At 44.9% G+C, this 17,843-nt stretch overlaps 1 protein-coding gene across 1 annotated transcript in view; it reads left to right on the forward strand.

Moving 5' to 3' along the window:
- SHC3 (SHC (Src homology 2 domain containing) transforming protein 3) overlaps positions 1-17,843 on the forward strand; it is a 183,825-nt gene that overhangs the window by 124,692 nt on the left and 41,290 nt on the right. The window contains exon 7 of the mRNA XM_010844831.1: positions 12,721-12,847. Coding sequence (XP_010843133.1) covers positions 12,721-12,847 — 127 coding nt within the window. The remainder of the gene's footprint in view (positions 1-12,720; positions 12,848-17,843) is intronic.

Below are 17,843 nucleotides of genomic sequence, written 5' to 3' on the forward strand. Positions count from 1 at the left end.
GGATGTCTGGTTCTAGGTGAGTGATCACACCATTGTGATTATCTGGGTCGTGAAGATCTTTTTTGTACAGTTCTTCTGTGTATTCTTGCCACCTCTTCTTAATATCTTCTGCTTCTGTTAAGTCCATACCATTTCTGTCCTTTATCGAGCCCATCTTTGCATGAAATTTTCCCTTGGTATCTCTGATTTTCTTGAAGAGATCTCTCGTCTTTCCCATTCTAGTTGTTTTCCTCTATTTCTTTGCACTGATCGCTGAAGAAGGCTTTCTTATCTCTTCTTGCTATTCTTTGGAACTCTGCATTCAGGTGTTTATATCTTTCCTTTTCTCCTTTGCTTTTCGCTTCTCTTCTTTCCTCAGCTATTTGTAAGGCCTCCTCAGACAGCTATTTAGCTTTTTTGCATTTCTTTTCCACGGGGATGGTCTTGATCCCTGTCTCCTGTACAATGTCACGAACCTCATTCCATAGTTCATCAGGCACTCTATCTATCAGATCTAGTCCCTTAAATCTATTTCTCACTTCCACTGTATAATCATAAGGGATTTGATTTAAGTCATACCTGAAGGGTCTAGTGGTTTTCCCTACTTTCTTCAATTTAAGTCTGAATTTGGCAATAAGGAGTTCATGATCTGAGCCACAGTCAGCTTCTGGTCTTGTTTTTGTTGACTGTATAGAGCTTCTCCATCTTTGGCTGCAAAGAATATAATCAATCTGATTTCAGTGCTGACCATCACCTAGGGAGTTTTAAAAATCCCAGTGCTCAGACCTCAAAGCAGTGGTGCCCATGCTCAGTCAAGGCTGTGAAATCAGGCTCTAGGGACAGACCCTGAAGGAATATAACCCCATGCAATTTGACTTAGGGCCATAGACACATACAAGCTATTGTCTTGTTTCACAGGCAGAAACCAGCAGTGCCTTCTGCCCACAGTGCCTTTTCAAAGTCATGGAAATCAGGATATATTTCACATGCGTGTTGGTTTCTAGACCAGCTCCCCCATGGGACCCAAGTGCAGTGCTAGTGTGAAGACAGATGCCAGACCTCTGTGCTATGCTGCTGGTGCTTTGATGGTACCATCAGCCAAGTGGTCCTTTGATGCTTTGTGGGAGATGTTCACTCTTTCTTTCCAGTTTGTTGTCTGTAATACAGCTTTGTGGGTTAAAGACCATCATTTTAAAAGTATTTTTTGATATACTGTGTCATGAGTCCAGGCAGGGCTCAGTTGGCCAATTTTTCTGCTCTATGTGGCATCAGTGGGGTCTTGGGTGGTCTTTGGCTGGTAGCTGGCCTGGTCTAGAAGGGCCAGATTGATTTCACGTCCATGCCTCATACGTTGGCAGGAAGGACTAGAAGTCTAAGCCAGCAGGGTCCTCCTCTCTCTGCATGGAGTCTCAGGGTCCCTCCAGATGGTTCCTCCATCAGAGAAGTAGGACGTCCCATGTAGCAACTCTGGGCTCCATGATGCCAATGTGGACACATCCAGTGGAAGGCCAGGCATGGCTCCACCTCTGTCATAGTTTACCAGTCAAAGCAGTCCTAGCCAGCTCAGATTCAGGGGACAAGGGAACCAGACCTGCCCTCTGACAGGAATTTGTGGCTTTCTTTATCCATCACATCTCTGTCCCCACCCCCGCCACCCCTGCGAACACACACATACAGGGAGCTACAGCCTTCTGCGAAGCAGTAAGTGAAGGCAGGAGGGCTGCGTGAGCCCAGCTATGAACAGTATCTCAGAGTCGGCTTTGCCTTCATCCCATGTATGTCCACCCCACCACTACCTCCTTGCATAAGATGCTGGTGGAGGGCTCCTCTTGTTGCCCTGTTCTTCTTCCTCCTCCTGGAATTTAACTTCCAGTAAGAGAGTTTAATTTAGTAAGAATGACCTCTGACATGCAGGAGTCGTATTAGCAAGGTATTCTGGGAGTAAGTGTTCTTATTTGGACTCTTAGATAGCCAACTCCTCACACAGTGGCCCCAGTTGATATGCTAGGGGAAGCCTTGTAGCCTTGTGGTTCCCTGGCTGCCGGCAGAGCTCCTTAGAATGAACAGACATCTGGTTCCACATCTGGAACTCAGAAAGTCTTCTGTCAAAATCCTACAGAGATGAATCAGAATCCCTCACCATTATCATTCATCTTTTCCACATTGATTCCTGCTTATACATTCCTGTGTGTGTTTTCGTTAATCTAGAAGTATTTATGGACCAGCATCTATATTTTTCTCTTGAGTATCAAGAGTCCATGGCTTATCTAATTAATCTGGTGGAAGAGCAAAGGATCTCTGACCCAAGTCATTAAGTTCTATGGTAACCACCACTACCATCTCGAGGAGATAAGCATTGCAAATGAGCAAGTTTCACGAAGTCGGAAACTTACCTTTGAAAGGCAAAGCCAACCAGGAAGGAGGCCTGGAAGGTAACTCCTGATATATGTAGGATAAAACTCTCAACAAAGCAGGCTTTGCAGGATCCTAACATACCATTTTCACAATGGAATTTGGATTATGACACAATGACTCCCATCCCCTGCAACCTAATGTCTTTTGGTTCAGGATGGACTGTCTGGGTCACAAAAGTAGCTAAAAGATAATGTTCTGCTTAGACATATGGCTGCCTGCAGGTGGCTTGTATTCCTATAACCTATAAGCACAGAAGCATCCCTGTTCAGGCACCTGCTAGAGCTCCTGAACTTGCTGTAGAATGTCCTGTGGTGTTGACCTGATGGCAGAGAGCCCTCTGTTCAGCTTGTATAGCTTCTAATCCCAGGGTTAGAGGTTGCTTTTCCCCCAGGGTTTCCTGAATAAGGGGAAATGTGGTGAATGGGCTCGAGAGGGAAGTCCCCCGTGGACTGCTGCTCACACAACCACACTTCCTTCTTCAGGCTGCTCTATTAGCTCACGGTCATTTCAACCCTGAATTTAGGGTTCCTCTGGCTTTGGACCAGAGGCCCCAGAAGGTAACTTTGTAGGTTACCTTAACTTTGTAGGTCCCAGAAAGTAACTTTCTGGTAGAACCTTACAGAGTATGTACTCCTTAAATAATAGAGCACTTCCTTCGACTTTTCCTTCCCTAGAAGCAAAACCTCATCACCTCATTTTAGGTGAAAGCAATGATTTGATTTGTTTAAGCCAGGAGGTTAAATTTCATCAAATAACTCTGTAGTGGGAGGTTAATTTTCCTGTGGGAGAATGATTAGGTTGTTGTTTCCCTTATCTGGCTATTGTCAACAGTGTTTTTTTACAAACAAGCCAACCTCTGGGCTTTAAATATGCTGTGCAGAAGACCCTGAATATTTCTGCCTAGCCCAGAAAGTCAGACTTTCAGACTCTGGCTGAAAGTCAGACTTGTACCAGCCTGTTGCGCATCTCTGCTCACAAGTCTCCTAGGCCCCCCGCTGTGATAAGCCATGAGCTAAGTCTTTCCTCCCTCCATAGAGCTTTTCTCACTCGTCACGATGTGAGCTGATCCTGGTCTATCTGCTGTCTTGTTTCCTATGATTTTCTCCCACCTCCACTCCAGCTCCACTCCTTTATGGCTCATCCTTGAACCTGCCTCAGGGCCTTTGCACCTGTTAACCCCATGCCTGTGACATTCTTACACTAGACCTTCCCATGGTTCACTCCCTGACTTCCTCTGGGCTTCTTCTGTGACATCACCTCCTAGGTCACCTTCCCTGGTCATCCTGTATTTTATCCTATACTTCTGCTGCTGCTAAGTCACTTTAGTCGTGTCCAACTCTGTATGACCCCATAGATGGCAGCCCACCAGGCTCCCCCATCCCTGGGATTCTCCAGGCAAGAACACTGGAGTGGGTTACCATTTTGTTCTCCAATGCATGAAAGTAAAAAGTAAAGTGAAGTCGCTCAGTCGTGTCTGACTCATAGCGACCCCATGGACTGCAGCCTACCAGGCGCCTCCATCCATGAGATTTTCCAGGCAAGAGTACTGGAGTGGGGTGCCATTGCCTTCTCCATTATCCTATACTGTCATCCTTAATTTACATTTACATTATTGTCTTTATGGTTGTATTGGTTTTCTGTGACTGTGCTGTGCTTAGTCGCTCCGTTGTGTCCAACTCTTTGTGGCCCCATGGATTGTAGCCCGTCACATGGACTGTAGCCTGCTAGGCTCCTCTGTCCATGGGATTCTCCAGGAAAGAATACTGGAGTGGATTGCCATTTCCTCCTCCAGACGATCTTCCCAACCCAGGGATGAAACCCAGGTCTCCTGCATTGTAGACAGATTCTTTACCATCTGTGCCACCAGGGAAGCCCAGAAATACTGGAGTGGGTAGCCTGTCCCTTCTCCAGGGAATCTTCCTGACCCAGGAATTGAACTGGGGTCTTCTGCATTACAGGTGGATTCTTTACCAGCTGAGTTACCAGGGGAGCCCTGTGACCACTGGAACAAATTACCACTAACTTTGTGACTTAAAGACAACAAAAGTTGCTCTCTCATAGTTCTGGAGGCTCAGGGTCTAAAATCAAGATGTGGGCAGGGCTATGCTTCCTCCATAGGTTCCGGGGAGGAGCCTTCCTGCCTTTTCCAGCGTCTGGTGGCTCCAGGAGCCCTTGGCTTGTGGTTGCATCACTCTAGTCTTGGCATCCATCTTCACATCATCTCCCCCTCCTCTGTGTCTGTGTCGTCTCCTCTTCTGTCCCTTATAATAAGAAACTTGTCATTGGATTTAGGGCCCATCCTAATCCAGAATGATCTCATCTCGAGGTCCTTAACTTAAGGACATCTGCAAAGACCCTTTTACACAGGTTCAAGAGGTCAGGATGCAGACAGGGCTTTGTGCAGGGGCACTGTTCAATCCATGCAAATGGTGTATTTTTCCTTTCTTGTTTTCAGTGTCTACCCTCTCGACTGTCAGCTTCAGGAGAGCAGGACTCCGTTTTGTTTCTTGCTGTATCTGTAGAGTATAGGCTAGGGCATGGTACACACTTCATGTTCAACAGGTGTCTACTGAGTGAAGTCTCCAGTAGAGATTTTGTACATTTGCCCGTGCTCACGTGCAAGAATGTTCTTAGGGATTATACCTCTGCGACAAATCACTGTTTTGGGACATCTTCAACTTTAAAAAAAAATGGTTATTTCACTTTGCAATTCCATAAGTGGCACAGGAGGACTCCTTGGCTTCTTCATCACTTGGCATTTTCAGGTTTTTAGATTCCTGCCAGTCTGAGGGATGCAAAATTGTCTCTGTATAATTTTAGTTTGCTGCTCTAGGGCTAGAACACATATTAAACTCAATTTTTTAATTTTCATTATTTTTTGTTGGAATATAGTTGCTTTACAATGTTATGTTTGTTTCTGTTGTACAGCAGTGAATGAGCTGAGCATATACATACATCCCCTCTTTCTTGGATTTCCATCCCATTTAGGTCATCACGGAGCGTTGAGTAGAGTTCCCTGTGCTGTATGTTAGGTTCTCATTGGTTATTTATTTTACACACAGTAGCATACATACGCTACTTCTGCTGATGGACATTTAGGTTGCTTCCATGTCCTGACTATTGTAAATAGTGCTGCAGTGAGCATTGGGGTGCATGTATCTTTTTGTTTATTTCTTATTGGGGTACAGTTACTTTATGATATCGTGCTAGCGTCTGTTGTACAATGAAGTGAATCAGCTACATGAACACATCTAGCCCGCCCTCTTGCGTCTCTCTCCCACCCCCCACATGACTGCCGAGCACTGAGCTGAGCTCCCTGTGCCATACAGAAGCTTCCCACCAGCTGTCTATTCGACACACGGTGGTGCAGCTGTGTCAGTCCTCACTTTCCAATTCATTTCACGCTCCTTTCCCACCCTGTGCCCACATGTCTGTTCTCTATGTTTGAGTCTCTATTCCTGCGCTGGAAATAGGTTCATCTGTACCACTTTTCTAGATTCCACATATATATGTGTTAATATGAATTATGGTCTTCTCAGAGTATATGCCCAGGAGTGGGATTTCTGGGTCATATGGTAGCTCTACTTTTAGTGTTTTTAAGGAACCTCCATACTGTTCTTCACAGTGGCAGTATCAATTGACATTTCCACCAATAATGTAAAAGAATTCCCCTTTCTCCACACCCTCTCCAGCACTTACTGTTTGTAGATTTTTTGATGATGGCCAGTCTGACTGGTGTGAGGTGATGCCTCACTGTGGTTTTAGTTTGCATTTCTCTAATAATTAGTGATGTTGAAAACAACTCTTAATTAAGAGCATAGGAGCTGAGTTTTGACATTCTTACCTGTCTTGGATTAAAAAATCTGAAACAACGAGGAGCATGTGAATAAGTGATCACACTAGAGTTGACTGAAAACTATGCTTGAGTTTGTAGCCTCCAGCTCTCTGCTAAGAATTCATTGGTGTTCAGTGTTCCCCTTAAGGGGTGAGAGTTATCAGCCCACTAGGAGAAAGAGAGAGCAGTCATTGTTTGGTAGGGTCTTTTTCTGATTGGCCAGTGATTCCAGTTGTCTCTGAGATTCCCTGTGTCAGTCACCAGTTGGTAGAGAATGTGGCTGTGAACTTGAACTCTTGGAGAGTCTGTGAGTCTAGATATGAGGACAGGAGGAGAGTCCAAGATGGGACCACTGCAAGGACTGGGCTGCCTTGGGGAGGCTGGATGGCTGTGAAGTGTGAGTTGGGAGTGGTGTCGGTGTGGGTGTGGGTGTGGGTGGAAGGGGTCATGACTTCCTGAAAGAGCAGCACAGATCCTGAGAGGTTTTCTGCCCACACGTGCAGAGTCCACCCGGCCCCCCGACGTGGAACTAGTGCCCACCAAGGCGGGGTGGCCCATCCCACAGGGTACTGACGTGGCCACTGTGGTGGGAGACACACGCTGGAGCCTCTGTCTATAGTCGCTGCTGATCTGAGATAGAGGGGGTACTACCTTGTAATCATGCATAAAAGGTGCAGTGAACCAGTGACATCCTTTCTGTGTGTCAGTGGCTCCAGGACCAAAGAGGGGGTATGGGAAGTGGGGTCTTACTTTCACAAACACACACACACAATAATCAGATAAGGAATCAACCCCTCCAAACTCTAAATGATTAAGAAAAGTTTTCCAGAGATGGAAAGATGAATTTTTATCCATCTAAGTATAAATATCTCACTCAAAATATTAATCTTGCTTTGAGATAATAACTGACAGTGTGATGCTTTCAGAGTCAACAAGAGATCTTGAACTTTTGTTTATCTTTGTTGCGTCATTTTTGAAAGGTAAAAAGAGTGTCAGTCGTGTCCGACTCTTTGTGACCCCATGGACTGTAGCCTGCAAGGCTCCTCTGCCCATGGGATTCTCCAGGCAGAAATACTGGAGTGGGTTGTCATTCCCTTCTCCAGGGGATCTTCCCTACCCAGGGATCAAACCAGTGTCTCCTGCATTGCAGACAGATTCTTTACTGTCTGAGCCACCAGAGAAGCCCTACGTGTTTTAAAAGATATTTTTATAATATACATACCATTATATTGAGCTTCTCAAGAGGCTAGTGATAAAGAATTCACCTGTCAATGCAGTAGACACAGAAGATGCAGGTTTGATTCCTGGATCCAGAAAAACCCTGGAGTAGGAAATGGCAACTCGCTCCAGTATTCTTGCCTGGAAAATTCCATTGATAGAGGAGCCTGGCAGGTTACAGTTCATGGGGTCGCAAAGAGTTGGACATGACTGAGCACAGGAAAGAAGGAACTAGTATATTATGTTCATAATTTATAAATAAGTTAACATCTATTTGGGACATATGCTCAGTATAGTGAAGAGTTCTTTCCTGGTAAGCATGAACAAACTTTGACAACTTCTTATTTACAGAAGTAAAGCCATTTGGGTGTTTGGTGCACGTGATAAGCATTGCTAGTGCTCACTTATGTCTTGACCTCCTTCCTCCCGAGCTCCCAGGGGACAGTACTGCCAGCCTTTCCTGGGTAGAGGAGGAGCCAGGTGACAGTTCTGTGTGAGAGCAGAATGCATAGGTGCTGGTACAAGGCCCTGCTGTCTCTTTCTTCTCTGGCTTGTGGAGGAGGCCTTGTACTGAAACTCAGGATTGAAAGATCAAAGCAGCCTGGCTCATGGTGTCACCACCTGGTTGAGGAGAGTTGAGGTGATTGAGTAGAGTTGCCCAGGAATGAGCAGACAAGAATGGAGTTGTCTTGTCACCGAGATGCTGGGGCTCTTTCTTATTTCAGCATCACTTGTTTGTGCCAACTAACAGAGCAGCTGTCCCAGGCAGGGCTCAGAGAGCAAGCTCAGATAAATGGAGATCCCGGTGGCCTGCAGTCCGCTCATCAGTTAGATGGCCGGGGCAGCCTTGAACACCAGTGGACAGGTGCGGCCACTGGCCTCTGGACTTGTTTGGAGCCATGGGGAGACTGAACCAGCATCTTACATAGTAACTTCTGCCCTGCCAGTGTCTACTGTGCGTGGAAGATGTGTGGTTGCCACGTGAGTAAAGACGTCACATCTCAGTTCTATCTGATGTGATTACAAGGGCCTCAGCACATGCTGCTGTCAACTGGCTCATCCCAGGTTGGGAGAGGCCTTTGTGGCGAAGCCCGATGAGGCCCCTTGCTAGTGTCAGGGCTGAGGTGGCTGCTGTGTGGTCTGAGTGAGCTCCTGGAGAGTGATGCCAGCCTTGCTTTTGGTCAAGAAGAGAGACCAGCTGGGCAAACAAGCGCCTCTGGTCCTCACCCCGTCTGTACACTACTGTTCATCCTTGTTCACCCCCAGTGGTACACTGCTGTGCCGCTACAAAAGAGCCAGTTTCCTCCAAGAGGGACGGATTGAGGAACCTCAATTTTTGCTCATTTTGAGGTTTCTCAAAATGAGGAACCTCATTTTGCTGCTCCTGTGTTTGTTTGGGGGCCACATTTTAGGTTTTACAATGTCATTTTGAGTCTTGACTCTGGGCCCCACCACTCTGTATGTACTTTTTATCCAGAGCTTCTCCTTCTCACTCATGAATGACAGACACCTCCAGCCCCCTGTTTGCATTGTGGGATGTAATGTAAGCAGCTCTGGTGGTCACCTTTGGGGAGGCCCTCATACTCCTCCCACAAGCGAGGCTAGATGATAGTGGCTTTTAAGCTAAAAACCATTGCAACACCAAGAGAAAATCCCAGGCCCAGAGAGACTGTCAGCCCAGGTTGGTTTTAGATTTGGAGTGAGTTTCTGGAGCACAGAGAAGTCATTCTACAGAAGGATCCTCAGACCCAACTAACAGATGATCCTTACTCAGTCCACTGAGGACGGAGCCGGCCCCAGAGCCTGGAGTCATGATTTAATTCTGCATCTGCAGGTTCTGTCACCCTCTTGTATCCAAATACTAGGGCTCCACTGTCACCAGGTGAGGGTGCTTCCACCCAGAGCCCTGCATCTTCCAAATGTCCCAGGAACTGACTTAAAGAAGACCTATTTCAGGCCTGGACTTCTTTGGTGTGTAGAAGGTGAGAGAGCTGCGTGGACCTCAGCAGAAACCTTATTCTTCATTCACTGTGTTAAAGCCTAGGGAGCTGCTCTTCTCCTTAGAAGAAAGACAAGCTTCACTTTCTTGACTCATCCCCAGTTGTTATTCTGGTTCTCCAAAGTTCTAGCCAGCTGGTTCCCTCGGCTGGTGCTGATGCTGAGTGGAGGGGACAGGTGTGGCTGGAAACACAGGGTAGGAGGGGGAGCCAGGTGTCTTTCCCTCAATCCATCCTAGACTCCTATTTCCTTATTGGCTAGAAAGACACCTCCAATCCTGTCTGTTAATGAACAACCACACGACTACAACAGCTGCTTAATATGGGCTTGCTTTATGCTTACCTGGGTTAATAATAAATACTAATACCAATAATAACATAAAACAATATCATTATTGGCTCACAGAAATACAGCTGGGACATCTGTCTCCTGGGACAAATCCCTTGGCCATATCTGTGCTAGGGCTAGTGTATCCAAGTGATAGGGCTTCCCTGGTGGTTCAGTGGTAAAGTATCCACCTGCCAGTGTAGGAGATGAGGAGACATGGGTTTGATTCCTGGATCGGGAAGATCCCCTGGAGAAGGAAATGACAGCTCGCTCCAGTATACTTGCCTGGGAAAGCCTATGGACAGAGGAGCCTGGCAGGCTGCAGTCCATAGGGTCACAAGAGTTGGACATGACTAAGCAACTGAGCATGGGCACGAGACCCAAGGGGACTGCACTGCAGCCCGAAGCAGCGATCCAGTTACACTTGGTCTTCCCAGAAAATTCTTGTTTCTGTGTCCTCAGAGGCATGCTCCTTCCTTGAGCCTGTGAGGAGGAGAAACCTCAGGCTCCCCAGCCCAGCAGCCACCATCAGGGTGGGCTGTGCAGTGCCTGGCTGGCACTGTGCATAGAGAAGGCGGCATCGTGATGGAAGAGCGGCCAAACTGTGGAGGTGGTGATGTCTCTGCTCCTTCCCTCGCAGCTTCCCATCTTAATGAGTCCTCTCTTTGCTGACTTCCCCTGCAGTGGCAGGGCTTCTGCATCTCCCTAATCACTGCCCCAGGGAACAGCTCACTGCTGTAGCAATGCCTCTCCTCACTGCTGGGCATCCACCATGCTCCTGGAGGAACCTCCTTGAAACACAGTTGTGTCCTAACTGGTGGCAAGAAAAAGATGGAGTGTGACACACACATCTGTCATTTTCTCCAGGGAGAATGTCTTTATCTCATTAGTAGCAGAACATGTTCCACTGGTCAGGATGCCACGTGGAGGGGCTGAGATGCTTCTGTGGGATGCCATGGACATGTGTCTGGGGAGGAGACAGTTCTACTTGTAGAGCAAAGGGGGCCTTCTCTGGCACCTTCCTCCATTTGACCCTTTATTCTCTGAAGGTTCCGCATGGATTATGCCACAGCCTGGCCACCAGGAAGGCAGACACCCCAGTGGGTTAAGGGTTGCTTCAGGTCGCTGAGGGGCCCTCATCTGACTGCCAACACCCCTTTGATGAGAACCAGCATGAATGTCCAGCCTCTTCTGGTGTATATGCAGATGGCATGTGGTGGGTCGGTCATACTGGCTAATTAGTATCTCTTTAAATGTATCTTAAAAGTTAAGATGCTTTGAGTTGAGTCTTAGTGCTTAGAATTGCCACATTTGATGATGACACTTTACTCGCCCTAGGAAATAAGCAAACAATTTGTTCCAAGGCCATAGGATACCTCAAGATTCATTCAGTAAGACTCTGTTTAACTACAATGATGTATCTCCTCACACTGTTTAGAATGGCCGTCATCAAAAAAAGTCTACAATCAGTAAATACTGGAGAAAAGGGAACCTTCTTGCACGATTGGTGGGAATGTAAATTGATACAGTTCACCATGGAGAACAGATTTCTTGAAAAATCTAGGAATAAAACTACCATATGAGCCAGCAATCCCACAATTAGGCATATACCCTAAGAAAAACCATGATTCTAAAAGACGCATGTACCCCAATGTTCATTGCAGCACTATTTACAATAGACGGGACATGGAAACAGCCTAGATGTCCTTCGACAGATGAATGGATAAAGAAGTTGTTGTACAAATATACAATGGAATATTACTCTGTCATAAAAGGAATGAGTTTGAGTCAGTTCTAGTGAGGTGGATGAAACTAGAACCTATTATACAGAGTGAAGTAAGTCAGAAAGAAAAAACAAATATCGCATATTAACGCATATACATGAAATCTAGAAAAATGGTACCGATGAACCTATTTGCAGGGCAGCAATAGAGACACAGACAGAGAACAGACTTGTGGACCCAGCAAGGAAGGGACAGGGTGGGATGAATTGAGAGAGCAGCGCTGAAGCTTATACACTACCACATGTAAAACAGATAGCCAGTGGGAACTTGCTGTATGATGCAGGCAGCTCAACTCACAGCTCTGTGACAACCTAGAGGGGGTGGGAGGGAGGGAGATGTGGGGAGGGAGGTTCAGGAGGGAGGGGACATATGTGTACCTAAGGCCGATTCATGCTGATGTATGGCAGAAACCAACACAACATTGTGAAGCAGTTATCCTCCAATTAAAAATAAATACATTTTAAAAAGAGTCAGTTTAAGTCCATTTTTAAGGCTCATGGGGTCTTAGAGGGATCCCTTTGTCATGTTAAGATTTCCCTCCAAATTCTATTTCCCAGTTGAGTTCAAAGTTGATATTTTATAGACTCTCAAGCAATTGAAAAGCCATCAAGTTGAATTTTAAAAATTTAAAATGGACTTACAAATAGAACCTTTACTTTTGCAGGAGAAAAGCTATTAAGATGGAGAAGGCAATGGCACCCCACTCCAGTACTCTTGCCTGGAAAATCCCATGGACGGAAGAGCCTGGTAGGCTGCAGTCCATGGGGTCGCTAAGAGTCGGACACAACTGAGCGACTTCACTTTCACTTTTCACTTTCATGCATTGGAGAAGGAAATGGCAACCTGCTCCAGTGTTCTTGCCTGGAGAATCCCAGGGATGGAGGAGCCTGATAGGCTGCTGTCTATGGGGTCGCACAGAGTTCGATACGACTGAAGTGACTTAGCAGCAGCAGCAAGCTATTAAGAAATGGATCCCTGTGGTGAAGCTGTGTGTCTGGGGGCTCCTGGGATTAAACTGCAGACAGAGCTGCCAGGACATGTTATGAAAGCCACCTCCTTGGCTCCCTCTTCTTCCCTAGGCTGCGAGGTTTTACCCTCAGGAAGAAGGAGCCTGGGTAGCTCCAGTGTCTGCCTCTAATGGGCCTGTGTCCCTTGCTCCCACAGCTTGTCACATTCTGGAGTGTTGTGATGGGCTGGCCCAGGATGTCATCGGCTCCATCGGACAAGCCTTTGAGCTCCGGTTTAAGCAGTATTTGCAGTGTCCTTCCAAGATCGCGGCTCTTCATGACCGGTGAGTAGTGCTGTGACACCATTTGCAGTGGCCTCTCTGCATTTTCTGACCCTTCCTCTTAAAATGACTTAAAAGGAGAAAAACCACAAAACAGCTCCCTGAGGAGTGCTCTGAACAGACAGTTAATCACAGGGCTTCCTGGGCCTGGAGACACCTGGCCAGTGCTGGGCTGGGGCTCAGAAAACCGACAGATGGAAGCTGACATATTGGTGATGCTCCCAATGTTTAGAAAAACATTTTCTTGAAACTATAGTGACAGTAGCTAAGGTTACCAAAAAAACAGTGTAATATGTTTTTATTCTGTTTTCTCTGCAAGCATGTGATGTCTCCATATGTTGTCTTCTTGGGTCGGTGTCACCCCGGGTTCTACCTGTGCTGTTGTCCTCGTCATCAGGGTTAGATAGAGTCCTGGTTCGGAGGCTTCTGTCATGAGGCGCTGTGCTTGGGATGGCCAGCATGGTTCTGCTTTATTGGACTTTGTAGCTTTCAGGCGCAATGGCTGTAGGGTCCTGATCTTTGTCTCAGCAGTTTTCTTTCTGTAGGGAGAAGACTCTTGAGAGTCCCTAGGACTGCAAGGAGATCAAACCAGTCAATACTAAAGGAAATCAACCATGAAAATTCATTGGAAGGATTGACGCTGAAGCTGGAGCTCCAATCCTTTGGCCATTTGATGCTATGAGCTGACTCATTGGAAAAGACCCCGAAGCTGGGAAAGATTGAGAGCAAGGGGAGAAAAAGTGGGTGACAGAGGATGAGATGGTGGGTGGCATCACCAACTCAATGGAAATGAGTTTGAGCCAACTCCAGGAGACAGTGAAGGGCAGGGAAGCATGGCGGGCTGCAGTGCCTGGGCATCACAAAGAGTTGGACACAACTTACTGACTGAACAATAAGTTTTCTCTGTAAAATAGGAATAATAGAAGCTTGCAATATTTTAAACATTAAGTTCAGTTCAGTTCAGCTCAGTTGCTCAGTCATGTCTGACCCTTTGTGACCCTATGGACTGCAGCATGCTAAGCTTCCCCGTCCATCACCAACTCCTGGAGCTTGCTCAAACTCAGGTCCATCGAGTTGGTGATGCCATCCAACCATCTCATCCTCTGTCATCCTGTTCTTCTCCTGCCTTCAATCTTTCCCAGCATCATGGTGTTTTCCAATGAGTTAGTTCTTCCCATCAGGTGGCCAAAGTATTGGAGTTTCAGCTTCAGCATCAGTCTTTCCAATGAATATTCAGGACTGATTTCCTTTAGGATGGACTGGTTGGATCTCCTTGCAGTCCAAGGCGCTCTCAAGAGTCTTCTCCAACACCACAGTTTAAAAGCATCAATTCTTTGGTGCTCAGCTTTCTTTATAGTCCAACTGTCACATCCATATATGACTACTGGAAAAAACATAGCTTTGACTGTATGAAACTTTGTTGGCAAAGTAATATCTCTGCTTTTTAATATGCTGTCTGGGTTGGTCATAGCTTTTCTTCCAAGGAGCAAATGTCTTTTAATTTCATGGCTGCAGTCACCATCTGCAGTGATTTTGGAGCCCAAGAAATTGAAGTCTGTCATTGTTTCCACTGTTTCCCTATATATTTGCCATGAAGTGATGGGACTGGATGCCATGATCTTAGTTTTTTGAATGTTGAGTTTTAAGGCAGCTTTTTCACTGTCTTCTGGCTCTTTAGTTTCTCTTCATTTTCTGCCATAAGGGTGGTGTCATCTGCATATCTGAGGTTATTGATATTTCTCCCAGCAATCTTGATTCCAGCTTGTGCTTCATCCAGCCTGGCATTTTGCATTATGTACTCTGCATATAAGATAAATTAGCAAGGTGACAATATACAGCTTTGATGTACTCCTTACCCAATTTGGAATCAGTCTGTTGTTCCATGTCCAGTTCTAACTGTTGCTTCCTGACCTGCATACAGATTTCTCAGGAGGCAGGTAAGGTCATCTGGTATTCCCATCTCTTTAAGAATTTTCCACAGTTTGTAATGATTCACACAGTGAAAGGCTTTAGCATAGTCAATGAAATAAATGTAGATGTTTTTCTGGAACTCTCTTGCTTTTTTGATGATCCAGTGGATGTTAGCAATTTGATCTCTGGTTCCTCTGCCTTTTCTAAATCCACCTTGAACATCTGGAGGTTCTCAGTTCACATGCTGTTAAAGCCTAGCTTGGAGAATTTTGAGTATTACTTTGCTAGCCTGTGAGATGAGTGCAATTGTGTGGTAGTTTGAGCATTCTTTGGCATTGCCTTTCTTTGGGACTGGAATGGAAACTGACCTTTTCCAGTCCTGTGGCCACTGCTGAGTTTTCCAAATTTGTTGGCATATTGAGTGCATCACTTTCACAGCATCATCTTTTAGGATTTGAAATAGCTCAGCTGGAATTCCATCACCTCCACTAGTTTTGTTCATACTGATGCTTCCTAAGGCTCACTTGACTTCTCACTCCAGGATGTCTGGTTCTAGGTGAGTGATCACACCATCATAGCTATCTGGGTCATGAAGATATTTTTTGTATAGTTCTTCTGTGTATTCTTGCCACTTCTTCTTAATATCTTCTTCTTCTGTTAGGTCTATACATTTCTGTCCTTTATTGAGCACATCTTTGCATGAAATGTTCCCTTGGTATCTCTGATTTTCTTGAAGAGATCTCTAGTCTTTCCTATTCTGTTGTTTTCCTCTATTTCTTTGCATTGATCGCTGAGGAAGGCTTTCTTAGTTCTCCTTGCTGTTCTTTGGAACTCTGCATTCAGATGGATGTATCTTTCCTTTTCTCCTTTGCCTTTCACTTCTCTTCTTTCCTCAGCTATTTGTAAGGCCTCCTCAGATAACCATTTTGCCTTTTTGCATTTCTTCTTGGGGATGGTTTTGATCACTGCCTCCAGTACAATGTTACAAACCTCTGTCCATAGTTCTTCAGGCACTCTATCTATCAGATCTAATCCCTTGAATCTATTTGTCACTTTCACTGTATAATTGTAAGGGATTTATTTAATTTAGGTCATACCTGAATGGTCTAGTGTTTTTTCCCTACTTTTTTCAATTTAAGTCTGCATTTGGCAATAAGGAGTTCATGATCTGAGCCACAGTCAGTTCCTGGTTTTGTTTTTGCTGACTGTATAGAGCTTCTCCATCTTTGTCTGCAAAGACTATAAGCAATCTGATTTTGGTTTTGAACACCTGGTGATGTCCATGTGTAGACTTGTCCCTTGTGTTGTTGGAAGAAGGTGTTTGCTATGACCAGTATGCTGTCTTGGCAAAACTTTCTTAGCCTTTTCCCTGCTTCATTTTGTACTCCAAGCCCAAACTTGCCTGTTACTCCAGGTATCTCTTGACTTCCTACTTTTGCGTTCCAGTCCCCTATGATGAAAATAAACTCTTTTTTTGGTGTGTTCTAAAAGGTCTAGATCTGGGGTTAAATGTTTCATTTAAACATTAAATGAAAAGTAAATGTAAACAGGAATTATGAGATGTTTAGTTTTTATAAAAAATGTTCAGTGTCTACTCTTGAGTTTCCTTAGGAGATAAGAATATTCCATGCAGCACTAAAAAGAAAGTAATGAGGCATATTGGTCATTCAGTCACTTCTACTGAAAGCTTATTACAATGGTGTGTTAACTGTCAATAAAGGTTAATTTCTCCTGAACTTACTTTTCCTCCAACTTCTATGGCCATATTCCAGACTTAGTTGTAAAGGCATTATACTCCTCTGTCTTCATTATCTCTCTGAAGTCTTCATCTTTCTTGAAAGAGATTTTAAATTTTTTTTCATCCACTGGAAAATTTCTTTTAAGGTATTCATTCTGGGGGTGCCTATGAAAGCCCCATTTTTCCTGGTTGACAAGGACTTCTGCAAACTCATATAAGCCGTTTGGAAAGGAGTTAGAAAGTAGTGGGGACCCTATAGCCTTTGGCAGGACAGTGGGTGAACAAAGTTCTAAATTTTATACTATAATGGAATATAGTCATTAAACAGAATTCATCAGTATATGTGTATTATAAAAATGAATCTCAACATTTTAAATGAAGTAAAAAAGGATAGGAACCATTTATGAAAATTTTAAAAACACATAAATGACTGTACATGTAGCTTATGGATAAATGCATGTGTATAAAGAGTATAAAAACATGCAAGAATATTACATACCAACTCTAGGACATTTGAGGATGACAGGGACATGTATGCATGCATGTTCAGTCATGTCCAACTCTTTGCAACGCCATGGGCTGTAGCCCACCAGGCTCCTCTGTCCATGGAGTTTCCCAGGGAAGAATACTGGAGTGATTTGCCATTTCCTACTCTAGATGATCTTTCTGACCCACGCATGGAACCCATGTCTCTTGCATCTCCTGCATTGGCAAGCAGATTATTTACCACTGTGTCACCTGGGAAGCCCTAATTTTTGTACATAGGATCTAGGTGCATGCGTGCTAAGTCGTGTCCCACTCTTTGTGACCCCATAGACTGTAGACCACCAGGCTCCTCTGTCCATGGGATTCTCCAGGCCAGAAGACGGAAGTGGGTTGCCATTTCCTCCTTCAGGGGGTCTTCCCGACTCAGGGACTGAACTCACGTCACCTATGTATCCTATATTGACAGGCAGATTATTTACTACTAAGCCACCTGGGAAACTGACAGGGGCTTAGGGTGGGCTATGACTGGTTTTGTTAAGTGTATCTCTTCCCTAACATTTTATAAGAACAGTATTCCAGTATGTAAGAAGAATTTTGCAGTGAACACCTGTACAACCAACCACCTAGATTCTACTATTAACATTTTACTGTTAATATCACATACTTATTCATCCAATGTGAGTCTGACAAATTTTATTTCTTTGAAAAGAAAGGAATCAAATATAGCAAAATGTTCACACTTGTTTAATCTCAGTGGTGGATGTGTAGGTGTCTTTTATATTAATTTAGCTTTTCTGTACTTTCAAAATGTTACATAAAAGTCAAATAAATACTATTAAATGAGTATGTACAAAAATGAGTGGG

Source organism: Bison bison, unplaced genomic scaffold (assembly GCF_000754665.1).
Source record: "Bison bison bison isolate TAMUID 2011002044 unplaced genomic scaffold, Bison_UMD1.0 scf7180017864209, whole genome shotgun sequence".
Classification (NCBI taxonomy): Eukaryota; Metazoa; Chordata; class Mammalia; order Artiodactyla; family Bovidae; genus Bison; species Bison bison.